Source organism: Glycine max, chromosome 18 (genome assembly GCF_000004515.6).
Source record: "Glycine max cultivar Williams 82 chromosome 18, Glycine_max_v4.0, whole genome shotgun sequence".
NCBI classification, from domain to species: Eukaryota; Viridiplantae; Streptophyta; class Magnoliopsida; order Fabales; family Fabaceae; genus Glycine; species Glycine max.
The window spans coordinates 14,924,751-14,939,726 of NC_038254.2; the positions used below are offsets into that span (position 1 = coordinate 14,924,751).

Here is a 14,976-nt window from a genome sequence, read left to right on the forward strand (position 1 = left end):
TTTAATTATGAGAAAAAGGTTGGTAAATTTGTTGTTTTTTTTTTCTTTTTATTCTAATCTAATCACAATAAATTATATATAATAAATTTGTTGATTTTTAATATTAAACATTTTAATTATTTAATTTCATGTTATCCTTGAAGATTTTTTTCATTATTGATTAATTATTTTTAATCCCTTAAAAAATATTTTGTTTTAATCCTGTTAGATTGTATATTAGAGGGAAAAACAATAAAATTGATATAAGTAATAATAATTTACATAATCAAGTGATTTAGAGTTTAAATTCAATTCTTAAATTGAAATAAATCATATTTAGAGTAAAATATTCATATATTCTAATTCTAATAAAAATTAATCATTAATTAGGGATGTAATTTTCTACTAATGTCATGCTAACAAGAGAGAGAAATAAATCTTTTTAAGGTACTTAAAATGCAAAAATACTCCTATTTTAGACAGGTTTAAATCTAATCTACTACTAGTATCACGTATTCATTCCAACACATTGTGAAAGTGAATTAAGCCAGGGGATGCCTACAAACTAGCAGTATTTATCATCATATTTCAATTAATAACATGTTAACTCAACATAAATTTACAATAACAATAACAAAGCCGATTAACGCAATGTGAAAAAAAAAACAAAAAACACAGAATCGGAAAAAGAAGCATCATCGCATTATCATCGACTCACCAACGAAAAACGCTGCATTACACTATCGGTGTCAGAAAAAGAACGAAAGCTCAGAAAACACACACACAAACACAAAGTGAAGAAAACGAAACGGAAACGAGAAAAATGGAAACTTGCCATTACCAAAGTGTGCGGATCGTGATGTTTGATTCATAAAGCGACACACGCCCTTTGCTTTTATGCTCCGGCAATGCATCATCATCTGCCATAGATCCTTAGCTTCGCCGAATAATTTCTACAGACCCATGTTGATTCTCTCTTTTTGATTGTTCCAAGGATCCGTTTTTTTGTGACTTAGCTGGTGCATTAGCTTTTTAGGTTCCTTGCAAATCGAAAGAATCAACCTTGCCTTGCACGTAAGTACGAATTCGACGCGTTCAGTTCAGGGTTCATTCTCGCACCACTACCACCGGTACATGCTTCTCTTCTTACCTTAACCCTAGCTACACTAATATTTATTTATTTTTGCTCTTTTGGGTCGATTCTGGGTTTCTCTGTCGTGTACTTGAAGTGTACAAATGGGTTTGTTTTATAAAGGCTTGAGTGCTAAATGGGTATGGAAAAATTGAAGCTTTTGGCCCCCATATCATCTGTCTGTGGTGAAATAAATGGCTTTTTTTTTTTTTATTTCATGTGATTGCATGATATGGCTGAGTCATTTGAAAGAGAGGGTGTTATTATGGCAATATTTGGAAATAGAAAACCGAAGCATATCATATGTCTATTTAGTATTCGCTATTACTTTTATTCTCCTTTTTAATTCATTTTATTATGTTCCAATTTCACATTCCTTAATAGCTCTTCTTTGCAATTGCATTAGCTAGAGTCCTGTTACTACTGTATATATGTTTTTGTTTCATCACCTCGTCCATTCTTGATCGTTGGATATCAGGTGAAATTTTCTGCAGTTAGTTACATTTTGTTTTCAGTTTTAAATTTTAATCCATGTGCTCCTAAAATTCCTTCCCGTTGCTTCTATTTTATTACTTCAATTTTCTTAATTTGAACCCACATTGTAACAGTTTCTTAATTTTTAGCATATTAAGTGACTACCATTTCTTTACATGCTGTTTTGAGTGATTTCTTCCTTCCTCCCTCACCTTGTGTATGAAGTTAGGGTGCATTTTCTGACATTGGATGCAGGGAGCGTTCATTAGGTAGTATTTGTATTGGGACTATGCATGCACACTATATGACAGGCTTCAATTTGAATCCGAATGATCTTTTCTTTTACTTTTTTAATACTCGAAAGAAAAAAAAAAAGTGGGGGTGGGGGTGGGGTTGGGTATGAAGTTGGGCAGCAAATGGATCTTCTTTTTACCTTTTAACATACCACTACAATTACTTCCTGTATTAGCTCAAGTAGCAACCCTTATGTAAAGGGCTTCCCTGTTTGTACCTTTTTTTTTCTTTTTTTTTTGCTTGACAGGTGACAACTTGTGTATATTTAATCATCAAGGGAGATCTTAAACTTAATAATATTTCTGAAATTTGGTTTTTAACCGTGTCGAATGGTATCGTGTGATCCATGTAGTCGACCTCATCTTGTGGGATAAGCCTTTGTTATTTTTGTATTGCTCTAAGCTAGTATATTTATTACTGCTATGATTTTTTGTTTTTTGTTTTACTGAATCAATCTTCTTGCTCTGAAATATTTTTTCTCTGTTTCCATTAGTTGAATTTACTTTGATACCCCCCCCCCCCCCCTAACATTCAGAGCCTTTGTTTACTATATAAGATCACCTCTGAAGCACAATTGTGACCCCTTTTTTCAATATCCTTTTCCGCCCAAATTGTTTGATATGACTTGAAATGAAGGTGAGGAGGAGTCAAAACCTCACTTTCTCTCTCTCAGCTTTATTAGATTCAAAATGTTACATATATATAGGATACAAAAAAAAAGAGAAGAGAGATGACAGTGACATCTCACTGCTGCCTTCTGAATAAGGCTTACAGATTAAGCTACCAAACAAAGCTAAATTACAAAAGAAATATTCAACATTCAACACTCCCCCTCAAGCTGGAGCATATAAATCATATGCACCAAGCTTGGAACATATAGTCTGAATTCTGGGTCCTCTTAGGGACTTAGTCAAAATATCTGCTGGCTGGTCATTAGAACCAATGAACTCAGTGACAATCTCCTTGGACAGAAGCTTCTCTCGAATGAAATGACAATCAATCTCTATATGCTTAGTCCTTTCATGAAAGACTGGGTTTGAGGCAATATGAAGAGCAGCCTGATTATCACAATACAACTTCATTTGCAACTCTTCACAAAACCTCAATTCTTGCAGAAATTGCTTAATCCACATGAGTTCACAAGTAACCATAGCCATCGATCGATATTCAGCTTCTGCACTAGACCGAGCTACAACCGTCTGTTTCTTGCTTTTCCAAGAAATAAGATTTCCTCCAATGAAGACACAATAACCTGATGTAGACCTCCTATCCATGGGACAGCCAGCCCAATCAGCATCACAATATCCTGATAATTGCGTATTACCTTTGTCTTCATACAACAACCCTTGTCCAGGAGCTCTCTTAATATACCTCAAAATACGCATGACAGCATTCCAATGGTCCAAATGAGGATTTTGCATAAATTGGCTAACCACTCCCACAGCAAAGGAGATATCAGGTCTAGTGATGGTAAGGTAAATGAGTTTTCCCACAAGCCTCCTATATCTCTCGGGGTCAGGATAAACTTCACTTTGATCTGCCATGAGCTTCAAATTAGGATCCATAGGACTTTCAACAGGTCTACAATTTTGCATACCTGTTTCTTCTAAAATATCAAGGGCATACTTCCTCTGAGAGATCACAACACCATCTCCTGATTGAGCCACTTCAATACCAAGGAAATACTTCAAAGATCCCAAATCTTTGGTCTGAAAATGACTGAATAAATGCTCTTTTAGCTGGCTGATCTTAGTAGCATCATTCCCTGTAATCACTATATCATCAACATAGACCATTAGATAAACACATTTTCCAGGAGATGTATGACAATAAAATACAGAGTGATCAGCTTCACTTCGTTTCAGTCCAAACATGTGAACAACATGACTAAATTTACCAAACCAAGCACGAGGAGATTGCTTCAACCCATAGAGAGATCGATGAAGCTTACACACAAGGCCATACTCCCCCTGAGCAACAAACCCAGGTGGTTGCTCCATATAAATATCCTCCTCAAGATCACCGTGGAGAAAGGCATTCTTAATATCAAGCTGATGGAGGGGCCAGTGACGAATAGCAGCCATAGCAAGAAACAGATGAACAGTGGTGAGTTTGGCGACAGGAGAGAAAGTATCACAGTAATCAATGCCATATACCTGTGTGTAGCCTTTAGCTACCAAACGAGCCTTAAGCCGATCAACCTCACCAGTGGGCCCAACTTTAACAGTGTAGACCCACCTACAACCCACAGGGGTCTTACCAGGGGGAAGAGGAACAAGCTCCCAAGTGCCATTATTTTCAAGGGCCTGCATTTCATCAATCATAGCCTGTCTCCAGCCAGGATGATCAAGTGCCTCACGGACAGTGGAAGGGATGGCAAGGGAAGACAATGAACAAATAAAGGAACTATATGAAGGAGACAAACGGTGATAGCTTAAGAAATTATAAATAGGATGAGGATTACGTGTAGAACGAGTACCTTTTCTGATTGCAATGGGCCAATGTGAATCAGAATGAGGAGAAGAAGTGGAAGGAGAGGGCGGATCCATGAGTGGAGGACTGGTTGAAGAAGGACGAGAATCACTAGGAGAGGCTTCAGGTACTGGAGATCCAATCTGCCTTGTCCTGTGTTGATCTGTAGTCAGAGGTGGTAAGATGACTTCAGGTGAATTTGGTGAGGGAGATGGAACAATACTGACATTTTGGCCTGAGTTATCTAGGGGATAAGGAGAAGGAATAGGAAGAACTTCCTGAAGAGATGAAGAATGGTCCATGGAGGGTGAAAAGAAAGGTGTGTCTTCAAAGAAGGTTACATCTGCAGACATGTAGTATCGTCTCATGGTTGGAGAGTAACATTTGTAACCCTTTTGAAGATGAGAATAACCCAGGAAGACACATTTGACTGACCTAGCAGAGAGTTTATCTAAACCAGGAGACAAATCATGAACAAAACAGGTACAACCAAACACTTTAGGAGAGACATGAAATAAAGGATCATGAGGAAAGACAAGTGAGTGAGGAATTTGGTTTTCAAGAGAAGAAGAAGGCATCCGATTTATTAGGAAACAAGCAGTAAGCACCGCATCTCCCCAATGATGTATCGGAACATTCGAATTTAGCATTAGGGAGCGTGCAGTTTCAAGAAGATGACGATTCTTCCTTTCTGCAATACCATTTTGTTGTGGTGTGTGAGGACATGTGGATTGATGTAGAATACCTTTGGAAGACAGAAAAGAAGAAAGATCATGAGAGAAATACTCTTTAGCATTATCACTTCTGAAAATTTTAATTGTTTTTCCAAATTGATTCTCAATTTCATTGTAGAATGACACAAATATAGGCAAAAGTTCAGATCTGTCTTTCATTAAATAAACCCAAGTACATCTAGAGAATTCATCAATGAAGGTTACAAAATATCGAAAACCAAAAGATGTAACACGACTTGGTCCCCAAATATCAGAATGAATGGTAGAGAAAGCCGAGTTACATCTTTGTACAGTTTGAGGAAATGACGACCTGACATGTTTTCCTAGTTGACAAGACTCACAATCTAAGACTCGAAGATTCTTAAGACTAGGGACCATCATCTTCAATTTTGATAAACTTGGGTGTCCTAGACGATCATGCAAAAGTTTGGGTTTTGAGATTGCAAAACAAGACCCAGGTGGACTGGATTCCAAATAGTAAAGTCCTCGTGATTCTTGTCCTTCTCTAATCAGTCGCCCTGTCCCATGTTCCTGAATAACAAAAGAATTAGCAGTAACGGTTACTGAACAATTTAACGAACGAGTTAATTGACTTAGTGAGATTAAATTATAGGGACACTGTGGAAGGAATAAAACAGAGTTTAATTTCAAGGAAGGAGACAATGAAACTTGACCACTTCCTTGAGACGCAACCTTGGAGCCATTAGCTACAGTGACGAGGTGAGGAATTTTTGGTAAGGAAAAGGATGAAAAGGAAGACTTATTACCAGAAATATGGTCAGAGGCACCTGAGTCGAGTATCCAAGGACTAGGACCTTCAATTGATTGAGAGATACAAGCTGTTGAAAAACATGGTACAGATGAGGATTGAGCTTGGTTGCTGGGTCTCTCGGATTTGAGCTTCAAATACTCCTGATACTCCTCATCAGAGAACTTAGACTCTGCTTTCTCTGATCTAGAAACCTGTGCAACCTTGTCAGGAAACCCATGCAACGAATAACAATTCTCTTGGGTGTGACCCATCCTCTTGCAGTAGGTGCAATGAGGACGTCCACCCCTTCCATTGCGGCCTCCTCTGCTGTTGCGACCGCCTCCTCTACCACGTGATGCAACCATTGCTGACGTCTCCACACTATCAGTAGGATTTTCATCCTTCGATAAGTGAGGCACACGGAGAAGCCTAGTGATGAGAGAATCCATGGATGGAACCTGATCCCCAGCGAGTACTTGATCACGAACATGATCAAAGTCTGAGTGTAAGCTTCTCAGGATAAGGACCATGTAAAACTTGTCCAGTTTCTTGTTCACTTCTTCTAATGAATCAGCCACAAGAAACTTTCTCAGCTCTTCCACGGCAGCCCGAGCCTTACCCACATGAGCAATCATGTCATGGCTGGTTTGCTTGAGGGCTGTAACCTTCATGGTTGCATCAAATAAGCTCTGAATATCATTGGCAAAAATTTCTTGAGCCTTCTTCCAAAAAGAACGACACGTTTTAAATGATCTAAGGATATCCAAAATATCCGGTTCAACTGATTGCCATAACACAACACACAATTGATAATCAAGCTTCTCCCATTCGGCTCTTTTGTCACTTGAAACAGAATCGGAAGCTTTCTCCAAGTGGTCATGGTGTCCTTGACCAAGAAACCAAAGTTCTACGGAAGCAGACCATGAAGGGTAATTTTTCCAGTTGAGTTTAGCAGCTGTGATGGTTGGAGTCCCGGAGAAGGAGAAAACAGGTCCAGGGGAAGCCATTTTGAGCCACAAGGTGAAACCCTAAGGGAGCAAAAAGGTGGAGAGAATAGGGCTGTAGCGTTCCAGGTGACGAAACGTGAAACTGGGGGCTGGAACGGACTCAGGAGAAGCCGACCAAGAGAACGGCGGAGGCGCGGCGCGATTCCGGCGCCGGGACGGCGGTGCGTGGACTGCACGCGCCGGAGGACGCGCGGGACGGTGGCGGCGCGTGGCTGCTCCGTTGCCGACGCGAGTTGGCCGGCTGGCTCGCGCTTCCCAAGGCGAGCCTAACCCTGGCTTCGCCGGAGAAATGGCCGCCGGAAAGTGGCGGCGGCGGCGGCAGACGGCGGCGGTGGCGGCGGACGGCGGCGGCGGCGGCGGCGGGCGACGACGGATGACACCTGCTCTGATGCCAACTTGAAATGAAGGTGAGGAGGAGTCAAAACCTCACTTTCTCTCTCTCAGCTTTATTAGATTCAAAATGTTACATATATATAGGATACAAAAAAAAAAGAGAAGAGAGATGACAGTGACATCTCACTGCTGCCTTCTGAATAAGGCTTACAGATTAAGCTACCAAACAAAGCTAAATTACAAAAGAAATATTCAACATTCAACAATATGAAATGTTATATGTTGCTGTTCTTGGTTTTCTGATTATAATCATTATATATCTTAAATGAATGAATTAAACCTTCAGTTTGGTAGTGGATGCGCCACTGATAAATTTGCAGTGGTTCCAAACAGGAATAGGATTTATAAATATGGATGGCTTAGCCTCAGAGCCTGGTATCACAGCAAGAGTTGGTTTGGTTTCGAACAGGAATAGGATATATAAATTTTACCCCACCTCTCTTTCTCTCTCTCACACACACATTATGTTTTTTTTTTTCTAATTACTTTCACATACAAATGTAGATTGTAGACATGGTGTTGAGTGTTGTAGATTAAGACCCATTTCAGGCTTTGGCGAAGTTAGTGTTTTTTGGTTTAGATATGAGTCCAAAGAAAAGTTAGCGTCATAATTATGTCTACCAAAACAATTCATAAAGCAACACATTCACTAGTAAGCTTGCCTATTTTTTTTTCCCGTTCAGTTGTAAAGCTGGTTCTGTTCCTTTCTTGTTTTCTTTATTTTCTTTTCTTCTCAAATATCAACCAATTCCATTCATATAATATATCAGATTCTTCATTTTCCTAAATAAGGAAATTGTGAAGTATATAAATATATGGTTTTTCTGACCAGGGATAACCAAGTAATTAATCTAATCTACTGTTCTTCTTAAGGTAGATAGAAAATCAAAAGTTGTTATCCATCCTATATATGTATACATATATATCTTCTGTGTGTCAATTAAGCTTGCTTGCCATCAATTACTTATTTTGCTTCCATCCTATAATTTATTTGTTTTGTGTGTAAAAGATCTTGAAGCTTTTGATCTTTGTTGTTAGGTTTTCAATTTTCTAACATGATTGGTGTTTCTGATTTGAATCATCAAAATTTTTCTTGCAGGTCTCTCTCCTGCATCTGCTGCCTACTGCTACTGCCAATAGACTATCTCCAGGAGGAGCCCCATCATTAGCTACCGGGAATGCAGCATCAGCATTGATCCCCTTTTCAGGTGGATCCTTTATGGCTTGTCTTTTAGTAGCTCTATCTCTATTCCATTTTGAGAGTAGGAACATGACATTAGAGACTATTTTTGTGTCTTCTAATTTGAGTGAGTGAAATATAGGTTCTCTTTTTTTTTTTTTTGTGATTAAGAGACTTGTATTTTGGTTATGGGCCAGCAGGATACAGAGTTTTTTCTTGTTTGCTGAGTTGAAAATAACTGATGTTTGTTATGACTTTTTATGACTTTGTTTGCTGAGTTGAAAATAACGGTGATCAGCTGGATGTTGTCATGACATTTTATACTCAGCTGTTTTTGCTACTATTCTATTAATATATTTTTGTTCCTGTGATCTGATTGTGCAGTCTTGAAAACTCCCAATTGTTTATTATTGAATGAGTACGATTCACTGTCATTGAAGAGTCAGCATTGCTTGTAAACCATATGCTATGATTATTGTAAATTTAAACATTAAAAATTTAACAGTATGGCTGATGAAGGAACAAGAAAGTGCCAAACCCATCTACTTTTCCAAGTTCTTCATTAATCATTTTTTAATATAACCCTTATTTCAATGATGAAAGCACGGCAATATCATTTATTCTTTAACTTTAGATTATGTATTCTGGATCTGTGCTGGAGCTGTGTTTTTAACTCTCCATCATTAAAATTTTTGGCCCATGGGATGGCCCTAGCCCACAGGGCTTTGTGGGATTTTTTATAAGTAGGCCTTTTGGCCCTATGAGCTTTTTGGCCCTGGCCCATGTTGGCCATGGCCTAGACCTGTAGGCTGGGCCAAATTGACAGCTCTAACTAGAAGGATGGTTGAGGAAGTTTTAGCTTGACATTTTCATGTTTTTGTTTTATATGATCTCTGATTCTAATAATCGTTTTATAATCTGAAGTTGCCTGCTTCCCTTTGGCAATAATTGGTTTACATTGAAGGCTGTAACATTTAATTATGCATTAACATCTTAATCTATAACTATTTAAGCTTGCATGGATTTGAGTTGTGTAAGTTTAGTTACATAAAATCTTCAGTTGGCAACATGGGTGATTTATGGTTTGCAAGTGGCCTTTTTGGTGTCACTTAGAAGTTGGAAACTATATATTTTTCTGCAGATGAACTGGTCTGGGTCTGAATCTGAATCTTGGGACGTGCTTTGGAATGGCTCTGCATAGAACCAATGGGGAATTGTTCACTGAGAGAAGAAGCATCGATGATGCAGTTTTCAATTCTTTTGAAAAAAGTGATCATGGCTCTAGAGTTTTACGTCGTGGTCGAAAGTTTGGTCGGATTACTAAACACAAACTTTCACGCTGGATTTTCCTTCTCACAGCACTCCTTTCAATACTTTTAACAGTTTATGGTTTGAAAATGTTTTTTCAAGGTGAGGACAGAGACATGTGTCTTTTCTCCTCCCCTGGTATTTTGTATGGTTATATACAAATAGTTTCCCACTGTCCCTCATGTATCAGAGAAATCCAACTTCATGATTTTTCACTTCTAGTATTTATTGACAATGGTTTCGTTACACAGCTAAAATGGAATCCAAGTTCTCAACAATACCACACAGTATACAAGAAGAACGTAACCTACAAGAAAATATTGTGGTATCTGATGATGGAAAGACGTCTAAAGAAAATATTGTGGTGTCTGATGATGGAAAGACATCTAAAGAAAATATTGTGGTGTCTGATGATGGAAAGATGTCTAAAGGGAAGCGCCGAAAGCGTAAGACTCGTTGCCTTGATCCTCATTTATCTTTAAATTATGTTTTATGAATTTGAAGTCAAACTTCACATCTAGTTCTGTTCTGTGCTTCATCCCCTCCCCTGTATTTCTAAATGAAGATCTGTTGAGAAACCCATTTTAGAAAAATCAATAGTGAAACGAAAGTTCCGAAACATCAGATAGAGAATGAATTTGCATGTTTAAAATGTAGAAAAATGAGCTATCTGGATGGCTGCTGGAGTAAACATCAAGACCAATAAAAAGTTGTCACAGATAGTGGAACATTTCTAGGATAATGACATATTTTTGTTAGCGTCTAGTAAAATAGTTTCTTTGTGTTATGTGAATCATATTTTCTTTGCTGGCGGAACTTGATTATTCATCTGGTTGATGTTGTTGCTGTGACATTATGATAATTAGCACTTTGCAAATGATGTGTGCTTCTGCATATGGTATTATGTTGATTACTTTTAAATCTCAAATGCAAATGGTGTTTCCAGTGTTAAATGAAAAAAGAAAAAATCTTTGGGGTTTTTGACGCCATGGTTACATCACTTGCTAATATTTGAATTTGGTCAACTAAATCAGCATTATTCATGATCTATCAGATAGGTTCCTCATAGAGCTGACTCTAGTATTAACTGGATTCTTTACCTCCAAATATTTTCCTTGAATATCAATCCTTCAGATTTTCCGTGTGAAGTTGGACTTCTGGAATCAGTAGATGGCCTTGTTGAACCCAAAAATTATACGAACTTTACATGGTTTTCTCTAGAGTATGTTGACCGTGAAGATAGAACATCCAAAATTGATTTATTTGAACCTCGATTTGGAGGACATCAGACTCTAGAGGAAAGAGAAACTTCATTTTATGCAAAAAACCAGACTCTTCATTGTGGTTTTGTAAAAGGGCCACCAGGACATCCAAGCACTGGATTTGATATAAATGAAAAGGATAAGGCATATATGTACAGATGTAAGGTTGCAGTTTCTTCTTGCATTTTTGGAAGCTCTGATTTCCTACGGAGGCCTACAAGTAGACTGGTAATCCTGCAAATTCTTTTAAAATATTTTTTGCTGTTTTATACACTATCCATAATAAAAACAAAGAAGTCTTCAGTCAAGGTTTTGTTTGATCAACATGCTGAAATGAAACTAAAAAATCATGTTAGTTTAATAAAGTGATGAAAGTTTTAATTATTGGAGCCAGAAAAGTAATATGTAAGTCAAAGATATCGAGTCTGAATAAGATGATGTATGTTATATGTGTTCTGCTTTTCACCCTCCCCCTGTCATAAATTTTGAAGAGTAATAAGCAATGGAGCATAACAATATAGTAAAAAAACTAATAGGAGAGGAGAAACTTGTAGAATGCAGACTTGGATCTCTCAAATGAAAGTTAATTCCACAAATTTTCCATTTGATACGTCAAATCTTTTGTGATTAGGTAGATTTGATTTCTTAAAATATTGCCTTTGTTCATGATGATAATGGATGATGCATTTGTTTATAAGTGTTATCATTATGGCCTTTCCTTGAAATTAATATTTCTACAATATATTTTGCTTGATCACATTTACTGTATTTTATGCTATGAAGTAGAACACCAATATCGACCTGAATTATGTTATTATGATATTTCATTGATAGATTAATCATTACTGCATTCTGTCTTTGATTTATAAAGCATATGTTAATTATGTGGAAAATATTATATATGTTATTTTGCTGCAATGCAGATGAGTCAATATTCAAAGGACAATGTTTGTTTTGTTATGTTCCTGGATGATCAAACGCTATCCAAACTTTCATCAGAAGGAAGCAGTCCTGATGAGAAAGGGTACATTGGCTTGTGGAAAATAGTTGTTGTAAAAAACTTGCCATATGAAGACATGCGGAGAACTGGCAAGGTGCCAAAATTTTTATCACACCGCCTCTTCCCAAATTCTAGGTAGTTCTAGTAATCTGTTCTAGCATCCAAGTTTTCTTTCTTTCTATTCCTCAATTTCATGTTGTTTAAAAATCATTCCTTGGTAGGTATTCAATTTGGCTTGACAGCAAGATGCGACTCAACTCTGACCCTATGCTGATTATTGAATATTTTTTGTGGCGAAGGAAGGCAGAGTATGCCATTTCAAATCACTATGACCGCCACAATGTTTGGGAGGAGGTACTCCAAAATAAGCGCTTAAATAAATACAACCATACAGCAATTGATGAACAGTTTAACTTTTACCAGTCTGATGGCCTCCCCAAGGTTGACCCATCAAAGCCAAATGATCCTCTTCCGAGTTGTGAGACCCTTTTCATCTTTGTTTGTTGTGGAATACCTGTTGGGTCTCCTTGTGCATAATAAGATAATCTAACTATTGAGTCTTTCACTTTGCAGATGTTCCTGAGGGTTCTTTCATAATCAGGGCACATACACCAATGTCAAATTTATTTTCATGTCTTTGGTTCAACGAAGTTGATCGATTTACATCTCGTGATCAACTAAGCTTTGCTTATACTTATTTGAAACTTAGGAGAATGAATCCAGAGAGACCATTTCAGCTATATATGTTCAAGGTGAATTTTTAACACATTTAACCATACAACAATCAGTGCATTGCCATATAAAGGGAGGGCTATTTTTATGAGTGAGAGGAACAAATGTAGGCCACTAAATCTTACATGGATGGTAAAGATTTGCTTCTCTCTCTCTCTCTCTCTCTCTCTCTCTTTACGCACACACACACAGGCAAAGCTGAGGGAGTTTGATCTTAACCATACAACAATGCATGGATGGTCAAGATTATCTTAAATCTAATCTTGACCATCCATTGTTGATTGTATTATCAAGATTAGATTCTCATGTTCTCACCTTGCATGCTTCCTACACTCATGTGCATGTGCATGATTGTTCAATGCCCATTTTGAAATTCAAAATTTGAATGTATTATGTGATCTCCATTGAAAGCCCTATTATTTCAAAGGTGTTTTCTGTTCGAATTGGACAAGGAAATCCTTCTCAACTGCTACTCGCAGATTACATTCACTTTGCATAAATATAAATTATTACAATTTATAATTGTTTACTGCAAAAACTTCCCCATTCTCTTAATTTTGAGCCTCTAATGGTCATATTGTTTTGTCATGTTAATTCAGTAACACATTCTTCCTCTCCTTTCCCTCCTCTAAGTAAAATAAAAAGAGTAGTTTATATATATATATATATATATATATATATATATATATATATATATATATATATATATATATATCTGAAAGTTTTGCTCTATGGTGTTGCTTCAAAGGCATTCATGTATTCATAGCAACTGATAAAGTCTGTTCATCATCAAACTATGCAGGATTGTGAACGTAGAGCATTAGTGAAGCTATTCCGGCATAGGGCACTTCCATCTCTGCCAGAGACTGCTTGATCAGTTCCAGATATATAAGGTGCCTTTTGCTGCTGCATGATCATGTACTGTTCATTTTGATTATTGAGTGCCATTATAAGAATATGGCTCTTTATTATTTATTTGTTATCACTAACTGTTTTCTTTGATGAATTAGCTCACTCAAGCAAATAAGATTTTTAGGAAGTATCTCATAAATTGTGTAATGATAGAATTCATGTCATTTAAAGTTATATCCATTGCTTGAATTAGGAAGTTGAAACTTGGATACCTCTACATATCAATTTAGACTTGCATCCAAAGTAGTAGGGTCTGCTTATTATGGCTGAAAGTGTGAAAAGCAATATTGAACAAGTTGAAAATTCGGAAGAAGAAAACATCATCTAATGCTTGATACAATAAAATTGAGAAATGGTTGAAAATGGGATGTGCCTTTTTTCAGTTTTGACCCTCTCGTGACCAGAGTGAAACTCAAAACCTCACAATATGTAGTAGAAGAAAACATCATCTAATGCTTGATACAATAAAATTGAGAAATGGTTGAAAATGGGATGTGCCTTTTTTCAGTTTTGACCCTCTCGTGACCGGAGTGAAACTCAAAACCTCACAATATGTAGTCTTTATTTTGCACCTTCCCACTAAGCACACTCTTGATCTTCTTTCTTAAGCTCCTAAGTCCTAACAAGACATGATATGTGAAGGGATGCGCACTACACTAAGGGCACAGGTCATCATATTTAACATCCCTTCCAGCTTGGCTAGCCTGACAAGACACACGTGATATGTTTTAAGCTGGACCAAAGAGACAAACTCATTCCTTGCAGCATAGTGGATTCTTATTCTTCCCTGCAACCTCGGCTGAAGAGTGATTGCAGGTGCATTTTTGTGGCCAAGGTTTACTCCATTATGGGGTTCAGTGGAAGTTCTTTATGAGGGAAGGGCAAGTTGATCAAGGTTTTAGTTTTGTTCAGCTTCCTCATGTTTAGTGTCAAATATGGGGGATGGGGTGATTTTGCTAACATGTAAGAATACTTTCTTTTTTCTTTGTGTAGCATGCAGCAGGTTCTCTTTCCTCTCCCATAAGTAGAGGGTATTGGCTGGTCATAAAACTGTAAATTGCCTTTTATTTTAGTAACATTTCTGGTGAAGAGGATTTTTCTTTCTGTAGCGTGTGTCCTCATATCAAAATAAAAAAATCAACCACTTTTCTTTACATGAATTGCCTATGTGATTGCTTTGAATGTGATTTGAAGCTCTAATATTTAATGTTAATATTAAACGTTTGCTTGAGCGAATGAAATCGTATTTTCAACTATTTAATAACTATTTTTGGCAAAAAGACCCTAAATCTAAAAACACTAGCTATAGCATTGATTCCTCTTCTATTCTATTAGCATTACTTTTA

At 37.2% G+C, this 14,976-nt stretch overlaps 1 protein-coding gene across 4 annotated transcripts; it reads left to right on the forward strand.

Moving 5' to 3' along the window:
• Positions 1 to 392: 392 nt before the first annotated feature.
• LOC100794042 (probable hexosyltransferase MUCI70) lies at positions 393 to 14,784 on the forward strand. 4 transcript variants are annotated; one of them, XR_001386156.3, is made up of 10 exons: positions 450 to 1,109; positions 8,336 to 8,444; positions 9,558 to 9,826; positions 9,976 to 10,170; positions 10,859 to 11,214; positions 11,910 to 12,121; positions 12,208 to 12,464; positions 12,560 to 12,850; positions 13,521 to 13,611; positions 14,273 to 14,784. XR_001386156.3 is itself a non-coding variant. In XM_003551917.5 (10 exons), exons 3-9 carry the CDS (start codon positions 9,604 to 9,606, stop codon positions 13,590 to 13,592), a joined length of 1,494 nt encoding a protein of 497 aa, XP_003551965.2. In that variant the 5' UTR covers positions 456 to 1,109; positions 8,336 to 8,444; positions 9,558 to 9,603; the 3' UTR covers positions 13,593 to 13,611; positions 14,273 to 14,784. The 4 variants fall into 4 exon arrangements, 3 of the variants coding, with proteins under 3 accessions (XP_006602300.1, XP_003551965.2, XP_006602299.1); XM_003551917.5 differs by having other exon boundaries at positions 456 to 1,109; positions 12,560 to 12,738; XM_006602237.4 differs by having other exon boundaries at positions 393 to 1,109; positions 12,286 to 12,464; positions 12,560 to 12,738; positions 13,521 to 14,784.
• The last annotated feature ends 192 nt before the right edge of the window (positions 14,785 to 14,976 follow it).